Raw genomic sequence first — 18344 nt, forward strand, 5'->3', positions numbered from 1 at the left:
CACACTGCACCCGGTAAGAGCACTGAGGCACACTGCACCAGGTAAGAGCACTGAGGCACACTGCACCAGGTAAGAGCACTGAGGCACACTGCACCAGGTAAGAGCACTGAAGCACACTGCACCAGGTAAGAGCACTGAGGCACACTGCACCAGGTAAGAGCACTGAGGCACACTGCACCAGGTAAGAGCACTGAGGCACACTGCACCAGGTAAGAGCACTGAGGCACACTGCACCAGGTACGAGCACTGAGGCACACTGCAGTAATCACCGTCGTCGTCCTCCTGCCGCCCCCGCCCCCCCGGGCCGTAGCGGACACAGAGACACAGACAGGGAACGCACCACACGTGCAGGGATCGGCGACCTCCATGATCTAGTGGGTAAAGCTGGGCTTTGTGACTGGGGCTTCCCGCGGTGCCGTCTGAGGCAGTGGCCGCGCTGCCGCTTTTGCTTCGAGGGGTTGAACACGTCAAAGCAAGAACGGCAGCGCGGCCACTGCCTAAGACGGCACCGCGGGAAGCCCCAGTCACTTTGCCCAGCTTTACCCACTAGATCACAGAGGACGCCGATCCCTGCACATTGCCAGCACCTTTTAGAGTCCCTGTGGCAAACCCCCCCCCCCCCCGGAACCCATCCACTACCCGCACTACTCTTCACTCACCGACACCGAGCAAGCAGCCAGGCGCCAAAGAGAAGGGGAAACTGGCTCCACCTCCTCTTTATATCATTCAGCCCGAGGCCAGCATGTCAGTTAAACAAATCCCCCTTAGGGATTGGCTAATGAGGATCGCGTCCCCGGGTTCCCTCCCACTTTGTAAAATGGAGTCCCATGTCTTCAAAAACGGGTAAAAAACACGCCATAACGTCTTTTTGCGATTACTGACCCGCGAGTGTGTAAATAGACTTCAAGCAACCCTCCACACGCTTAACCGTCTGTTCCTTCAGAGAGGTGACGTGGTGACAGGCAGAGTAGAAGACACCAATAGACGCGCAACATGCGAGACCACCGGCGGCGGCGTTTCCCAATTTTTACTTAACTCTGCAGTGAGGGGATACCGAGCTAGCATCTATTTAGACAGGGAGAATTTCTTTCCTGAGGACTCCCAGGATTCCTGACGTATGTCAACTAAATGTTCAGAGTGTGGTAAAACTAATTTAGTAACATTCTGACGTTTGAACTTATCAGGTTTCTTAGACGTATCTGGAGGCTCATCGGTCTGAAGAATCAGTGTGATAGCCTCCACCAGGTTAGATACATAAAACTGTGTTATAGATTACTCATCAGAAGCAGCTGCATCAGTGTCTGATGGATCAGTATATTCCCCATCTTCAACGGATAAAGTATCTGAACCATGAGTGGATCGTGAGGAAGAAATTGCCCGCTAAGATGACCCTTTGGTCCTAGGAGGGCGAGGGTTAGGTGTTTGTTTAATAAAGAACGGATTTAAATTCCTGTAACAGAGTTGACGGAGTAGCCGCCCATGGCGGATTAACTACAGGGACAATATGCGGCTGTAATGGCATATGAGGTCCCACAGGCGGCGTAAGTCTTGTTACCAGCGTAGTCAGCATATTAGAGAAAGCAGCCCAAGGTGGGTTTTTGTGCACCACCGATGCTGCAGGCTGACTAGGTGGTGCAGAACACCCAGTACCTGGACCCTCAGCTGAAATATTTTCCTCAGATAAAACCGTGGCGTCAGCACTGCATGAATTCTGTATCCACAGAATTCACCGCCCTGTGTAGCAGACATTATTTGGAAACGTAGCCTTAGGGCGTAGTAGTACAATATAGCCAGACAAACAAACACAGTACTGGACAAATAAACCCCTGTGTAAGGTGACTGCAAACGCAGAACACAAACAGAGGATTTAAGCGGTATAGGGTGACTGAAAATACACAGAGAAAAATACCAGTAGTATATCCTGCGAAATACTAATATAATATATATATATATATATATATATATATATATATATATATATATATATTGCAGTGTATAGTCCGGCACTCAGAGAGTAAACGACCCAGGTGCCTTCCGTGGAGATGATGTGTATAGCAATGGAAAAAGACAGCGGCACTCCAGGACTTTAAATGGTCAAATTTCGTGTATTTGCAGCATCAAAAGATACAGCTCAAACCGACGTTTCGGGGCGCGTAGACCCTGTTTTCAAGGTGCACATACACCTTGAAAAGGGGGCTACGCGCCCCGAAACGTCGGTTTGAGCTGTATCTTTTGATGCTGCAAATACACGAAATTGAAATTTGACCATATAAAGTCCTGGAGTGCCGCTGTCTTTTTCCATTGCTATATATATATATATCTCTCTGACGCACTTAGCCCCTTACAGGGTACAGAATATAGGGATGGCAATGTGTGTGAAATACACTGAATGGAAAACACACAGCAGTTATTGAAACACACAGTCACATGTACAATGCAGAAATTATTACAAACAACAATAAAACTACACTGGTAATACTACATAGAGCTATGTATAGTGGTCCCTGAACGGCCAGAGTGTCTCTGGAGACCGCACCGGATCGCGATTTCAGCAGGTCCCCTCTGGGGGGACCCTCTTACCTCCTCCCGATGATGCGGCCACGCGATCAAGGAGAGCAGCGGCGGTATGTGTGCCTGAAGGGACCGGAGCACCTCCGCCGTAAGTACCCAGCAACCAGGGTGCGGGAGTATACAGCGCCGCTGGGGGACGTGAGGGAGCCGCAGCACGATGTGTCAGCATGACATGTAGCAATTAGTGCCTGTGCTGCGGCCCTTGAAGTCTTCTTGCCAGAAAAGCTCTTTTCAGGCTGTTAGCTGTACAAACTGAGCTCCAGTGTATAGAGGAGGCGGTGCAAGACATCCTGGGAACAATCAAAGCTTTAGCCAGTTGGTGCCTCGGATCTAGATCAAACTCAACACCCCAATGTTATTCCCTGTGGAATATACCAGTGTACCCCGCTGCAGAAAATTAACTGCAAGAAATCTGTAGGTAGGAGCCTGACCAAGCTTGTGTTACTCTGTACCACCCAGCTGAACCATTCTCACAGTTTCCTTGATTTATTGGCTCAATACAGAATACCTATCTGCCCCCCTCACCCACCCACACACACACACACCAAATTCACACAAGCAAGGGAAGGGGACCTGCACAAATCTCTCGATCCTTCTCAGTGGGAAAGGATTTGTACATTCACTTATGCATCTACAGAAAGCATATCAGACTGAAGCTGGCCATACAGATTTATTGTCCAATCTGGCTGGTTGGATTGAAAATCCGGTAATGTATTTGAGCAAATGACAATTGACCATTTGGTCTGAAATGCCAAAAAACGGACATAAATGGTCAATTTGATTTAACCAATTCGTATGAACAACCATTTTAGTCAATTTTGCCGGTATTTCAGAACAAATGGTCAATTGTGATTTGCTCCCATACAGTGCCAGATTTTCGTTCCAACCAGCCAGATTGGACAATAAATATTTAGGTGCATTAGCAGTTTATGAAAATACGATTCAAAAGTTTAAAACTTGTTGGTACATGGATGACATGGATTTCACAGCATCCTAACTTGCAGGTTGAGGTAGCTCACACTCATGCCATATGCTTTCCTCCACCATGTACACAAAGATGTTTCCTAATATATTGCACAGATCCTACCAGTCACCACAGAAAAGATATCTTTTTGGGCTTTCCACAAACCACTCATATTTCAAGTGTGGCCAGCCACAGGCTATATCTTCCATTGTTTATGGTCATGTCCACTACTTCGTAGATTCTGGTTGCAGGTACTCAAAAACTCCAGAGACCATTTGTTTAATTATGTGTCTTTATCCCACGAATGGGCTCTGTTTGGCATTCTCCCAAGAGGGCTTCAGATTTCAAAGGAAGGCAGGCGGCTCTTATTGGCGGTGAACGCAGCAGCTGCCCGAAAGTCTATTCTGCAGGTGTTGATACATCCCGAGTCCCCCACATTGCCTCTTTTTTTAAATAAAATAGTTTTACCTTTTTCATATAGCGTGTGTGGAGGTAATAAAAGAAAAGGAGGCTAAAATCGAAAAAAAAAAAAAATTTAAATGTGGGAGAGCTTCATTGCAACTCTTTCCACAGATGTTAAAACCCAAATTCGAAATTCCTTATGTAACCGATCCTGGTATCTACTGTGGATGTTTGAGGGTCACCCTCTAATTTCAGAGTAGTCATGGGGGTGGCGAGCAAAACGTATTTTGTTAAGTTCTAATTTTGTTAAACTCCAATTTGATTTAATAGTAACCCTTGTACTTGTTTATTTGTCATCAACTGGGCTTATTCATGTTGCTTTTTCTCTGTGAATTAAATGACCGAATGTTCATCTATTATTATAACACCCATGCTTAGTTGGCCTTCTGTACTCCACAATGGCCCTCATTCCGAGTTGTTCGCTCGCTAGCTGCTTTTAGCAGCATTGCAAACGCTAGGCCGCCGCCCTCTGGGAGTGTATCTTAGCATAGCAGAATTGCGAACGAAAGATTAGCAGAATAGCTACTAAATATTTTCTTGCAGTTTCTGAGTAGCTCCAGACCTATTCCTAGATTGCGATCAGCTCAGTACGTTTAGTTCCTGGTTTGACGTCACAAATACGCCCTGCGTTCGGCCAGCCACTCCCCCGTTTCTCCAGACACTCCCGCGTTTTTCCCTGACACGCCTGCGTTTTTTAGCACACTCCCGGAAAACGCTCAGTTACCACCCAGAAACGCCCCTTTCCTGTCAATCATTTACCGATCAGCAGTGCGACTGAAAATCGCCGCACGAACACCAGCAAATCTACTAAATTTTGTGTTAAATAACTTAGCGCATGCGCGCTGCGTACCATGCGCAGTTAGCAACAAATCGCAGCATAGCGAAAATAGGCAACGAGCGAACAACTCAGAATGACTACCAATGTTGGGCCCTCCTGTTTGTGGATTTATACGCATTATGATGGATTATGTTCAATGTACCACGACTTATACATTGCTTCAATAAAAACAAATATAAAAAAAAAAAATTGTTGGTACAGGTGACCTAGTGCCTTTAGAAAGCTTTTAATGTCTGGTATTATTTATGTATTCTAAATTATATATGTAAGGTGTTTATGTATAAGAGTACTGGGTGCAGCAGCAGACCGGCGTTATCTGGCCAATAAAGTTGCTGATTTCAAGGGGGTAAATTTACTAAGATGGGAGTTCTATTTAAGATGTGATGTTGCCCATAGCAACCAATCAGATTCCAGGTATTATCTTCTAGAAGGTGCTAGATAAATGAGAAGTAGAAGTTGATTGGTTGCTATGGGCAACATCCCATCATAAATAGAACTCCCATATTAGTAAATTTACCCCCAAGGTCTGTTTGGTCTGTGGGAACTCTCCTGAGTACCTCTGGGATATCTGGTGGGATTTTCCTACAATTCCAGCAGATTATCCAGGTAGCCAAGGAAATTGTAGGGGATGGGGTATCGGTAGGTCCCGATTCTGGATCCTCAATAGCAACAGTTACCTGATCCTCAATTTTAAGGAATAATGCTGCCAGGACCGTAATTCCTAGTTCAATGGAAGTTCCCATCTTCCCTCTCACTTGCAGATTGGTTTTGCAGACTCGACATGTAACAATAATAATAAATAATTATTTTATTTATATAGCGCTCTTTCTCCAATAGGACTCAAGGAGCTTAATAGAGCACATCAACCGGACCGCTTCAGACCGCAGTGCGGAATTTACTGCAGCTTGGTTTAGTTGGCTTGAGTTTAAAGAATCTGACTTATCAGAATTGTATTAATACCCCTGTTTAAGTTTTTTTTTCCCTTTATGTTTGTGTCAAAGACAATTGCGCAATGTGCATCTTTAAATTTACCTTGAAGTGACAAGTCAGTAAGTCATAAAATACTGTAAAAAGTAGCCATGAAAATCTCTTGAGCTGTGCAAAGTGAATGATTTAATTCTACTTCAACCACAAACATACTGAGAACAAAATTATATAATTCGTGAAAGCGCTTATTCAACTGTCCACGAAAACAGTTATGCCGTAATTTTACAGCAAATTTCAATTCACCAAGTCTGAGCAGGTGATAAACTTGGGGAAAATTCCTATTTTAAGTTAAAAATGTTGGGATTTGTTTCTGAACCCCTGGGACAACCCCCTGAATGACTAATTAGGCAGTTAGAAGTTTTCAATTACTTTTAAAGGGCCAATGACGACATTTTTGGGATGAAAAAGTGCAAAATTATGGAAATTGGGCTACAAGTTATGGGACAGGTATATTGGGGTGCTTTATGAGTGGGACAAGTGTTTTTAGACTTGCAGGCGGGAGTAAACGGTCTGCGTCCACTTTTATTTATATTTTAAGTCCCCTAAAATTACTAGATACTCATACCCATTTTCATGTACCCCGAATTTAGTTTTAGCACTTATTTTGGTGAAAAAAATTGCTTTCTACATTTTTAAAATAAATGCATATAAACTGCCATTTGACCTAATTTAAGTACCAGAAAATAAGATTTTACTTACCGATAAATCTATTTCTCGTAGTCCGTAGTGGATGCTGGGACTCCGTAAGGACCATGGGGAATAGCGGCTCCGCAGGAGACAGGGCACAAAATAAAAGCTTGAGATATCAGGTGGTGTGCACTGGCTCCTCCCCCTATGACCCTCCTCCAAGCCAGTTAGGATACTGTGCCCGGACGAGCGTACATAATAAGGAAGGATATTGAATCCCGGGTAAGACTCATACCAGCCACACCAATCACACCGTACAACTCGTGATCTGAACCCAGTTAACAGTATGATAAATTTAAAGGAGCCTCTGAAAAGATGGCTCAACAATAATAACCCGAATTTTTTGTAACAATAACTATATACAAGTATTGCAGACAATCCGCACTAGGGATGGGCGCCCAGCATCCACTACGGACTACGAGAAATAGATTTATCAGTAAGTAAAATCTTATTTTCTCTAACGTCCTAAGTGGATGCTGGGACTCCGTAAGGACCATGGGGATTATACCAAAGCTCCCAAACGGGCGGGAGAGTGCGGATGACTCTGCAGCACCGAATGAGAGAACTCCAGGTCCTCCTCAGCCAGGGTATCAAATTTGTAGAATTTAGCAAACGTGTTTGCCCCTGACCAAGTAGCTGCTCGGCAAAGTTGTAAAGCCGAGACCCCTCGGGCAGCCGCCCAAGATGAGCCCACTTTCCTTGTGGAATGGGCTTTTACTGATTTTGGCTGTGGCAATCCTGCCACGGAATGTGCAAGCTGAATTGTACTACAAATCCAACGAGCAATCGTCTGCTTTGAAGCAGGAGCACCCAGCTTGTTGGGTGCATACAGGATAAACAGCGAGTCAGTTTTCCTGACTCCAGCCGTCCTGGAAACATATATTTTCAAGGCCCTGACAACGTCCAGCAACTTAGAGTCCTCTAAGTCCCTAGTAGCCGCAGGTACCACAATAGGTTGGTTCATGTGAAATGCAGAAACCACCTTAGGTAGAAATTGAGGACGAGTCCTCAATTCCGCCCTGTCAGAATGAAAATTTAGGTAAGGGCTTTTACATGATAAAGCCGCCAATTCTGACACACGCCTAGCTGAAGCCAAGGCCAACAGCATCGACACCTTCCACGTGAGATATTTTAAATCTACCGTAGACAATGGTTCAAACCAGTGTGATTTTAGAAATCTCAACACAACATTGAGATCCCAAGGTGCCACTGGAGGCACAAAAGGAGGCTGTATGTGCAGCACCCCTTTCACAAATGTCTGAACTTCAGGTACTGAAGCCAGTTCTTTCTGGAAGAATATCGACAGGGCCGAAATTTGAACCTTAATGGACCCTAATTTTAGGCCCATAGACAGTCCTGTTTGCAGGAAATGCAAGAAACGACCCAGTTGAAATTCCTGTGTAGGGGCCTTCTTGGCCTCACACCACGCAACATATTTACGCCAAATGCGGTGATAATGTTTTGCGGTTACTTCCTTTCTGGCTTTTACCAGAGTAGGGATGACTTCTTCTGGAATGCCCTTGTCCTTCAGGATCCGGCGTTCAACCGCCATGCCGTCAAACGCAGCAAGTCTTGGAACAGACAAGGCCCCTGCAGTAGCAGGTCCTGTCTTAGAGGTAGAGGCCACGGTTCGTCCGTGAGCATCTCTTGAAGTTCCGGGTACCAAGACCTTCTTGGCCAATCCGGAACCACGAGTATAGTTCTTACTCCTCTCCTTCTTATGATTCTCAATACTTTCGGTATGAGGGGCAGAGGAGGGAATACATACACTGACTGGTACACCCACGGCGTTACCAGAGCGTCCACTGCTATTGCCTGAGGGTCCCTTGACCTGGCGCAATATCTGTCCAGTTTTTTGTTTAGACGTGACGCCATCATGTCCACCTTTGGTCTTTCCCAACGGTTTACAATTTGGTGGAAGACTTCTCGGTGAAGTCCCCACTCTCCCGGGTGAAGGTCGTGTCTGCTGAGGAAGTCTGCTTCCCAGTTGTCCACTCCCGGAATGAACACTGCTGACAGTGCTATCACATGATTTTCCGCCCAGCGAAGAATCCTTGCAGTTTCTGCCATTGCCCTCCTGCTTCTCGTGCCGCCCTGTCTGTTTATGTGGGCGACTGACGTGATGTTGTCCGACTGGATCAACACCGCCTGACCCTGAAGCAGAGGTTTTGCTTGAATTAAGGCATTGTAAATGGCCCTTAGTTCTAGAATGTTTATATGAAGAGATGTTTCCATGCTTGACCACAAGCCCTGGAAATTCCTTCCCTGTGTGACTGCTCCCCAGCCTCTCAGGCTGGCATCCGTGGTTACCAGGATCCAATCCTGAATGCCAAATCTGCGGCCCTCTAGTAGATGAGCCCTCTGAAGCCACCACAGGAGAGACACCCTTGTCCTTGGCGACAGGGTTATCCGTTGATGCATCTGAAGATGCGATCCGGACCATTTTCCCAGTAGATCCCACTGAAAAGTTCTTGCATGGAATCTTCCGAATGGAATCGCTTCGTAAGAAGCCACCATTTTTCCCAGGACCCTTGTGCACTGATGCACTGAGACCTGTCCTGGTTTTAGGAGGTTCCTGACTAGCTCGGATAACTCCCTGGCCTTCTCCTCCGGGAGAAACACCTTCTTCTGGACTGTGTCCAGAATCATTCCTAAGAACAGTAGACGTGTCGTTGGAATCAGCTGCGATTTTGGAATATTTAGAATCCATCCGTGCTGACTTAGCACTACCTGAGATAGTGCCACTCCGACTTCTAACTGTTCCTTGGTTCTTGCCCTTATCAGGAGATCGTCCAAGTAAGGGATAATTAAGATGCCTTTTCTTCGTAGAAGAATCATCATTTCGGCCATTACCTTGGTAAAGACCCGAGGCGCCGTGGACAATCCAAACGGCAGCGTCTGAAACTGATAATGACAGTTTTGTACTACAAACCTGAGGTACCCTTGGTGAGAAGGATATATTGGGACATGGAGATAAGCATCCTTGATGTCCAGCGACACCATATAGTCCCCCTCTTCCAGGTTCGCTATCACCGCTCTGAGTGACTCCATCTTGAATTTGAACCTTTTTATGTAAGTGTTCAAAGATTTTAGATTTAATATTGGTCTCACCGAGCCGTCCGGCTTCGGTACCACAAATAGTGTGGAATAATACCCCTTCCCCTGTTGTAAGAGGGGTACCTTGATTATCACCTGCTGGGAGTACAGCTTGTGAATGGCTTCCAGAACTGCCTCCCTGTCGGAGGGAGACTTTGGTAAAGCAGACTTCAGGAACCGATGAGGAGGAAACGCCTCGAATTCCAGTTTGTACCCCTGTGATACTACCTGTAGAATCCAGGGATCCACTTGCGAGTGAGCCCACTGCGCGTTGAAATTCTTGAGACGGGCCCCCACCGTGTCTGAGTCTGCTTGTAAAGCCCCAGCGTCATGCTGAAGACTTGGCAGAAGCAGGGGAGGGCTTCTGCTCCTGGGAAGCGGCTGCATGGTGCTGCCTTTTTCCTCTTCCTCTGCCCTTGGGCAGAAAAGAGTGACCTTTTGCTCGCTTGTACTTATGGGAACGAAAGGACTGAGTTTGAAAAGACTGTGTCTTTTTCTGTTGATGTGAAGTAACCTGGGGTAAAAAGGTGGATTTTCCAGCCGTTGCAGTGGCCACCAGGTCTGTTAGACCAGCCCCAAATAACTCCTCCCCCTTATACGGCAATACTTCCATGTGCCGTTTGGAATCTGCGTCCCCTGACCACTGTCTGGTCCATAATGCTCTTCTGGCAGAGATGGACATTGCGCTTACTCTTGATGCCAGGGTACAAATATCCCTCTGCGCATCACGCATATATAGCAATGCATCCTTTAAATGTTCTATAGTTAACAGAATATTGTCCCTATCCAGGGTATCAATATTCTCAGTCAGGGAATCCGCCCATGCGACTCCAGCACTGCACATCCAGGCTGATGCGATTGCTGGTCGCAGTATAACACCAGTATGTGTGTATATACTTTTCAGGATATTTTCCAGCCTCCTATCAGCTGGTTCTTTGAGGGTGGCCGTATTAGGGGACGGTAACGCTACTTGTTTAGATAAACGTGTGAGCGCCTTATCTACCCTAGGGGGTGTTTCCCGTGCCCTAACCTCTGGCGGGAAAGGGTATAGTGCTAATAACTTATTAGAAATTAGCTGTTTTTTATCGGGGGAAACCCACGCTTTATCACACACCTCATTTATTTCCTCAGACTCAGGAAAAACTATTGGCAGTTTTTTCACACCCCACATAATACCCGCCTTTGAGGTATTTGTAGTGTCAGAAAGGTTCAATGTCTCTTTCATTGCCGTGATCATGTAACGTGTGGCCCTACTGGACATTACGTTTGTCTCGTCACCGTCGACACTAGATTCAGTATCTGTATCTGGATCCGTGTCGACCCACTGAGGTAGCGGCCGTTTTAGGGCCCCTGAGGGTGTCTGAGACGCCTGAACAGGCACTAATTGATTTGCCGGCTTTCTCATGTCGTCAACAGTTTTTTGTAAATTGCTGACATTATCACTTAATTGCTTAAACACAATCATCCAGTCAGGTGTCGACTCCCTAGGGGGTGACATCACTAACACAGGCAACTGCTCCGCCTCCACCTCATTTTCCTCCTCATACATGTCGACACACGCGTACCGACACACAGCACACACACCGGGAATGCTCTGATAGAGGACAGGACCCTACTTAGCCCTTTGGAGAGACAGAGGGAGAGTCTGCCAGCACACACCCAGCGCTATATATATACAGGGATAACCTTATATAAGTGTTAATCCCTTATAGCTGCTGTTAATCTAGTTATTTGCTGCCAAAATGCCCCCCCTTCTCTTTTTTACCCTGAATCAGATGCAGTACTGCAGGGGAGAATCAGGGAGCCGTCCTTCCAGCGGAGCTGTGAGGGAATAATGGCGCCAGTGTGCTGAGGAGATAGGCCCCGCCCCTTCACGACGTCCTTAACTCCCGCTTTTTTTGTGTAAAATGGCAGGGGAAAAAATACATCCATATAGCCCTGGAGCTATATGTGATGTATTCCTTTTGCCAGCTAAGGTATATGTGTGTTATATTGCGTCTCAGGGCGCTCCCCCCCAGCGCCCTGCACCCTCAGTGACCGGAGTGTGAAGTGTGCTGAGAGCAATGGCGCACAGCTGCGGTGCTGTGCGCTACCTTAGTCTTGAAGACAGGATGTCTTCTGCCGCCGCTTTCACCGGACCTTCGTCTCTTCTGGCTCTGTAAGGGGGATGGCGGCGCGGCTCCGGTGACCCATCCAGGCTGAACCTGTGATCGTCCCTCTGGAGCTAACGTCCAGTAGCCTAAGAAGCCCAATCCACTCTGCACTCAGGTGAGTTCGCTTCTTCTCCCCTTAGTCCCACGATGCAGTGAGCCTGTTGCCAGCAGGACTCACTGAAAATAAAAAAACCTAACTAAACTTTTATTCTAAGCAGCTCTGGAGAGCTACCTAGTTTGCACCCTTCTCGGCCGGGCACAAAAATCTAACTGGCTTGGAGGAGGGTCATAGGGGGAGGAGCCAGAGCACACCACCTGATATCTCAAGCTTTTATTTTGTGCCCTGTCTCCTGCGGAGCCGCTATTCCCCATGGTCCTTACGGAGTCCCAGCATCCACTTAGGACGTTAGAGAAATACAATTATTTTAATGAATAATAAACTTTTATACGGTTATCAGATATTAGTTTAGCTTTTTGGTGGGTACGACAGGTCTTCCCTTTTTTTTCGCACCAATTTTCACGGTAATCTTGCTTTTGAATTTGAAAAGGGTGAATTGTGGGATCACGAATATCGTCGACAAAAATGCAGCAAAACATTAAAAAAAAAAGTGAAAATGGCGAAAACAGCAATCACTGTAAATTACCACGATTTTGCCGCTAATTGAATTCGCCCCCGTGTGTGCACACGAGGCTGCTGGGCACTGCTCTATTTCACTGACTGGCCAGCGAAAAGGGCTTCTCAGGTTTATAAACTGATCTCACATTTTAGCCTCATACGTAGAAAGAAGAGTAAACCTTTAATTTGGGTACTGAACTGATTTGCACCTGATACTCTTCTGCAATCCATGCCCCTGTTATCTGCCCTACTCAATCTGTGGTGTGATATTAATGCTTAGTACTTATGCTATGGCATGCCACTGTACACTGGATACCCGGTCAATGTGAAACGTTTGGTAAATTTACTCTGTACGGCGATGCATACATTTTGTGGAGCCATAGAAATAAAACTTCACCCCAAAAACGTGGTGAGAAGGGGTAATAGCAAATAAATGTTGACCTTTGACACTACTGAACTGAGATCTTAAATATTTTGAACAAAAAAAGTGCATCATATTGCTACTATGATCCATATATCCTGGCAAGGACGTGCTACCATCAGATGTTTTGTCCTAAGGTGTTACCAGGTAGATGTCAAACACCACAGAAACACTATACCTGTATCTTTTTTAGAATAGTTACATTTTAGATTTCTAGGAGGCAAATTCCTATATACAAAATATTACTATGTAACAGCTTATGGGCGGTATCCTATTAGGTGTGGTAATTTACTGCAGGGTGATAACGGGGTTTTTAGCTCGATAATGATATTGGCCTATCTAATTACAACCAATTTTACCGTGGTGTAAGTCACCCATCGGCTGATAACACACTGGATCCGTAATAACACATTTTCGCATCCGATAACAGGTCTCCTGGGGCTGCTTATCGGGGATTCTGCTTTGCGTACCTGAGGCACACAAAGCATAATCCCCGATAAATGCCAGTTTACAGGGCTAATAGGATAGCCATGGGGAAATCCTTTAGCTGTGGTAACTCATCGCAGCTAATACGATACCGGCCTACATCTGAGAAGGGTAAGCAATTGCGTAAGAGAGGCAGATCTTCATAGGCCACTAAACAGAAGTTTGCTTAACATCAGTTCTTTAAAAAAGTCAGATGGCTAGGACCACTCCTCAGTTTCACAAGGTAGGCTTATGGTGGTGAAAAGGACAGGAAAAAGAAAAACCTCAGAAAAAGAAAACTGCAGGTGCACTGTTGTGCATCAAAAATACTGATAGTCAAAATAATTTTTTATAACTAACATGGAGTATAAGTAAGCTTCTTAGCATGTCTGGCCAAAAATGCATGCTCATCTACTACACCCAGGAGAACTTCATCAGATGGGTCCCTAACATCCCTAATACCAACACATTTAAACTTAAGGTGTGCATAAACAATTATAAAAAAAAACAATAATAATAATTAGGGTGTGCAGTCCAAAACCCCATTAACACCCCCCCCCCCTCCCAACTCATTTAGTCACTTAATATCTGTGCTTATTAGATGTGTTTTACATTAATGGTACATTATCAGTAAATATTTCGGCAACACTCAGCTCTTATTTCCCAAGCTGGATTAATTGGTTGACATTAACAGGGTGCAGTATATTTTTTCTGGACTGAAGGGACATGGGGGTGGGGGAGGTATCTAGACTGTTGTAGTCTTTTCTTGTACTCAAGGCAGTACAAACATTCCATCCCTTTCTTTTAATTAATAACTTTTGCATTATGCAGCAAATGTGCACTGAAACTGCATGAAAAGTGGCTTGCCAATTGTGGATTGCATTGTAAACATCTCAATAAGAACATACTGTATGGCTCCTTAAGAACGTCTGTGGGTGCTCGCTTGATAAAATATTCCAGGACACACAGCAACAACTGGAAGGAGATTACCAGATCATCATCCATTTGTAATATGTTTCCTGAAAACAAAGAGAACACTGATTAGTTACAAATATGGAACAGAAATATGCAAGGATATTATTGGTGTGTGAGCAGATTGCTAGAACACTGATCAGGGCAGAGCTCTAGTTAAAGAGAGAGCGAGTGTTCTGAACCACTTGCAACAGAGCAAAGGTCTGGATGTACTTTTAACCTGTGAATTTACTGTGCCATTTGTAAAATATAGCCTAAAATGGCAAGTAATTTAGTTGCAAGTACAGAATACAGGTACATAAATTACCATTGCTTATCATGCACAAATAAATATAATTGCTTATGCACGCTTACATAATGATGTGTACTGAAACGTCAATTAAGTTGCTTCTTAATCCGGATTACCCACTTATATTAAAAGCTTATATTGTTATCTTATGTCTTCTTTTTTTTTTATTATGACCCAGAGAAATGTTATTTTTGTAGTTCCTTTTGTGAATCCCAGTAGCAGTTTTCTGGCTGTGTATTTTTTCAAAATGCAATTCTAGAATGCGAAAGGCAGTCTGCAATAAAGTCACATTTTGCAATAATTTCTGATCGCCTGCGTTCACATGCGGAGGCCCTGTGAAGTGTGCACACACGCAGAAGCCACGCTGCCGCATCTCACTTGTGCGAACGCCCCTGCCTGATTCACAGGCAGAGGCGTTTAGGGGGCAGTAGAGGGGGTCCACTATGCTTTTAAGGGGCATTGCGACTGCGCTTTGGAAGGCGTGGTCCGAAAAACACAGGCGTCCGGACCGGGTCGAGACAGCTGCATGACGTCACATGCAGCAACTGCGACCTGAAACATTGCAGGTCTGCCACAGAGGGCTACCCTAAATATGCGAAAGTATCGCCGTTGTGCAATGCTTCCGCATGTGTTCACGGAGGGGGGGGGGGGGGGGTTTGTGGAGCAGGACACGACATGCTGATGCGGGGTAGACTTGCCCTGTGCTGCCCCCCCCCCCCCCCCCCCCGCATGTAAGTGTAATGGATCGTAGATGTGTGCTTTCTCGCACATCTACAAATCATGCTGAATTAGGCCCTTAGACAACTCACATAGAACAAACAAGCTGCTTTACGCATGATTTTTGTCTCCTTTGTGTCATCAAAACCTAGCTGTCTATATCAACATCAGCTAGCGAATGAGACATAATGGGGTCAATACTATTCTACGCAAATGGAATACTGCTGGGAGAGAGCTCCTGCAGCTATTCAACCCCTGCAGGGGTGCGAATAGAAATCTGGCAAAATTCATGGCACGATGCTGTTTCCTGCCCTTAGTGCGCCAGAAATAGCATCGCGCCCAGCATTAAGTCAGAGAATGCCGGTTCTCCCAACTAAACACCATATTTAAGGCGCAAGAACAGTCATTCGCCGATTAACATCACGCTGAACTGAATAGCTCTGGTAGCTCCCTCCCGGCAATATTCAATTCGCATTGAAAGAGTCAATACCTGCATAGATGGTAATTCAAAATAAAGTTAGAGGGAACACATGGTATCACCCTGATCCACTATGGTCACTGGTTCTCAACAACTAATTTGTCACTAGCTACTTCTACTGGTGCATTTATTGGCTCAATTACAGCACTTCTACCAGCCTGGGGTGAGGTCAAGGGTTTGAGGGCATTAGAGAATTAGGGGGCAGATGCACTAAGCCTTGGAGAGAGATCAAGTGGTGAGCGATAAAGTACCAGCCAATAAGCTTATTTTTTTTCATACAACCTGTAACATGACAGTTACAAGCGGATTGGCTGGTACTTTATCTCTTTCCACTTTATCACTGTCCAAGGCTTACCACATCCCCTTTTAGTATTCTGGAGCTCTATTAGCAACTTCATTGTAATATACTTCCCATAGGCAGCTGAACTCGCCTCCCTCGTTCTCATGGAGCTTTGTATGCTGTCCCATTGGGTACAGTAAGTGCGGCATATAGCAACACTTGCTTGCGGGTGGGGTTTAGTCACGCCTAATTGAATTGACCCAATGTATTTTTGTTAGCCACAGAGGGCTGTGTACAAAAATCCACAAGTCTGGGGCAAGGCTGTGCTACAAGAGGGGGGTATCCAGCTGTCGTTGTCAGAGCTTCTGCGCTGTTGCAACAGCAATTCACCCTTCCGTTTTCCCCATTCCTTAAGGGACTCAGATATTTTTCTAACCAAGGCCCAAAAGACAGAACCAGAAAGAACAAAACTAAAAGAAACAACCAATGCCCCTGAACAAAGTCATGTAAGTTTGTTATAAGTCAACAGGAGAACTAGAGGTAGACAGGTAGCTCAATGAATTCACAGAAAAGACTAACACAAGTATATTTTCTAATTCAGTCAACTGGAAGACACTGGACGGTAGTGAAGTCCCTAAGCTGCCCCTTTGGGTGGGTATGCGCAGAGCTGGACAGTATAGCACTGTTCCTGGACAAAACTGGATCTCTTGGACACAAAAATATCGAACCTGTAAAACCTTGTTCAAAAGACAACCATTCAGCAGATGCTTAATGACGTACCCCCCACAGAGCATTCATCTCGTAGAATGCACCTTCAAACTAAAAAACAGGTTTCCCACCACAATTTAGACATGGCATATTATTGAGGTGTTCCATTTGTCATTAGTTTTGACACAGGCAAATTTGTTTTTAAGGCATCACAGAGAACAAAAAGATCACCGGTCTTTCTTAAGTCTAGTGTACTATAGATTTAGATCCTATAATTCCCTATCATTGGGGGTAATTCAGACCTGATCGTAGCAGCAAATTTGTTAGCAGTTCGGCAAAACCATGTGCACTGCAGGGGGGGACAGATATAACATTTGCAGAGAGAGTTAGATTTGGGTGGATTATTTTGTTTCTGTGCAGAGTAAATATTGCCCGCTTTATTTTTACACCGCAATTTAGATTTCAGTTTGAACACACCCCACCCAAATCTAACTCTCTCTGCACATATTCTATCTGCCCACCCAGAAGGGCACATGGTTTTGCCCAACTGCTAAAAAAATTGCTGCTACGATAAGGTCTGAATTACCCCCATTATCCACAGAATTAGATCCCTTTTCTTCGGAATCACAATGCCAAAACCATAATGTAAATGGATTCTAGAAACCACTAAGTTGATTAGATGGGCTAGTCTGGGAAGTGCTAACATCTTCTGGAACAAAACAGTGAGAAAAGAAACCCTATAAATCATTTAATTTTAAATCTACTATCCTAACCATGTTGCAAATGCAGTGGCTGAAAGGGACAGCCCTTCTGATTGTACAAAAAGTCTGCTGACGTAATGGACATCAGCATTTAACACACTTTGATGAATGGATGATTATGACCTACTTACGGTGAAAGAAATGTGCCTAAACTACAGTAGATTAGCAACACACTTCATTCTGGTAAAATACTCAGAAGATTGGATTCTACTGGTGACATTCAGAATATGGAAAGTAAGATACCTTGAAAACAGATAGGTGCTACCTGCAAAGTATCTTACTGTGCCCCTCTGCCTTTTCATAATGTGGCCCTACTAAGAACCCACAAGTTAGCATCTTTCTATCTGTAGCATTAAAAAAAAAAAAAGTATAATATAGATATATCTATCTATATATCTATCTCGCCCCACAGCGCTGTTCTGTGCTGTCAGTCAGGTCTCCACAACAACAGAGGGAGCAACCCGGGGAAGTGGCGGAGACCATGAAGAGTGTGATCTCCCGCCCTCCTCTCAACCTTTGCTCCGCATGCCCCTCTGCCCCGCATGCCCCCCCCCCCTTTCCACGAATAACGGCTGCAGGTGCGCTCCCTCCGCAAGTAGCATGGCCGTGACTCAACTGCTGCTCCCTGGCAGCCAAGTGCACACCTGCCCGGCTGATTCTGCTGCTGTATAGGTGGAGGCAGTTCGGTCCCTATGCCTCCGGCTGGATGCCGCCACCGCTATACCCGCTGATTCCTCTCTTCTCCATCCCCAACCAGGAGGCCACCCTCTCCGCTACCCCCTGGCCGTAATGCTCCGACTCCAGGCTGGCGGTGGTGTAGCCCTCATGCCGATCCCCGGACTATACCCATGGAAGAGCCTGGAGTGCTTTTTTTTTTTT

General features: G+C 45.4%; 1 protein-coding gene across 1 annotated transcript in view; it reads right to left on the minus strand.

Annotated features, from left to right (window-relative positions):
- Positions 1-18344, minus strand: part of RB1 (RB transcriptional corepressor 1) — a 593146-nt gene that overhangs the window by 406632 nt on the left and 168170 nt on the right. Inside the window, exon 7 of the mRNA XM_063952790.1 lies at positions 14169-14279. Coding sequence (XP_063808860.1) covers positions 14169-14279 — 111 coding nt within the window. The remainder of the gene's footprint in view (positions 1-14168; positions 14280-18344) is intronic.

Source organism: Pseudophryne corroboree, chromosome 2 (genome assembly GCF_028390025.1).
Source record: "Pseudophryne corroboree isolate aPseCor3 chromosome 2, aPseCor3.hap2, whole genome shotgun sequence".
NCBI classification, from domain to species: Eukaryota; Metazoa; Chordata; class Amphibia; order Anura; family Myobatrachidae; genus Pseudophryne; species Pseudophryne corroboree.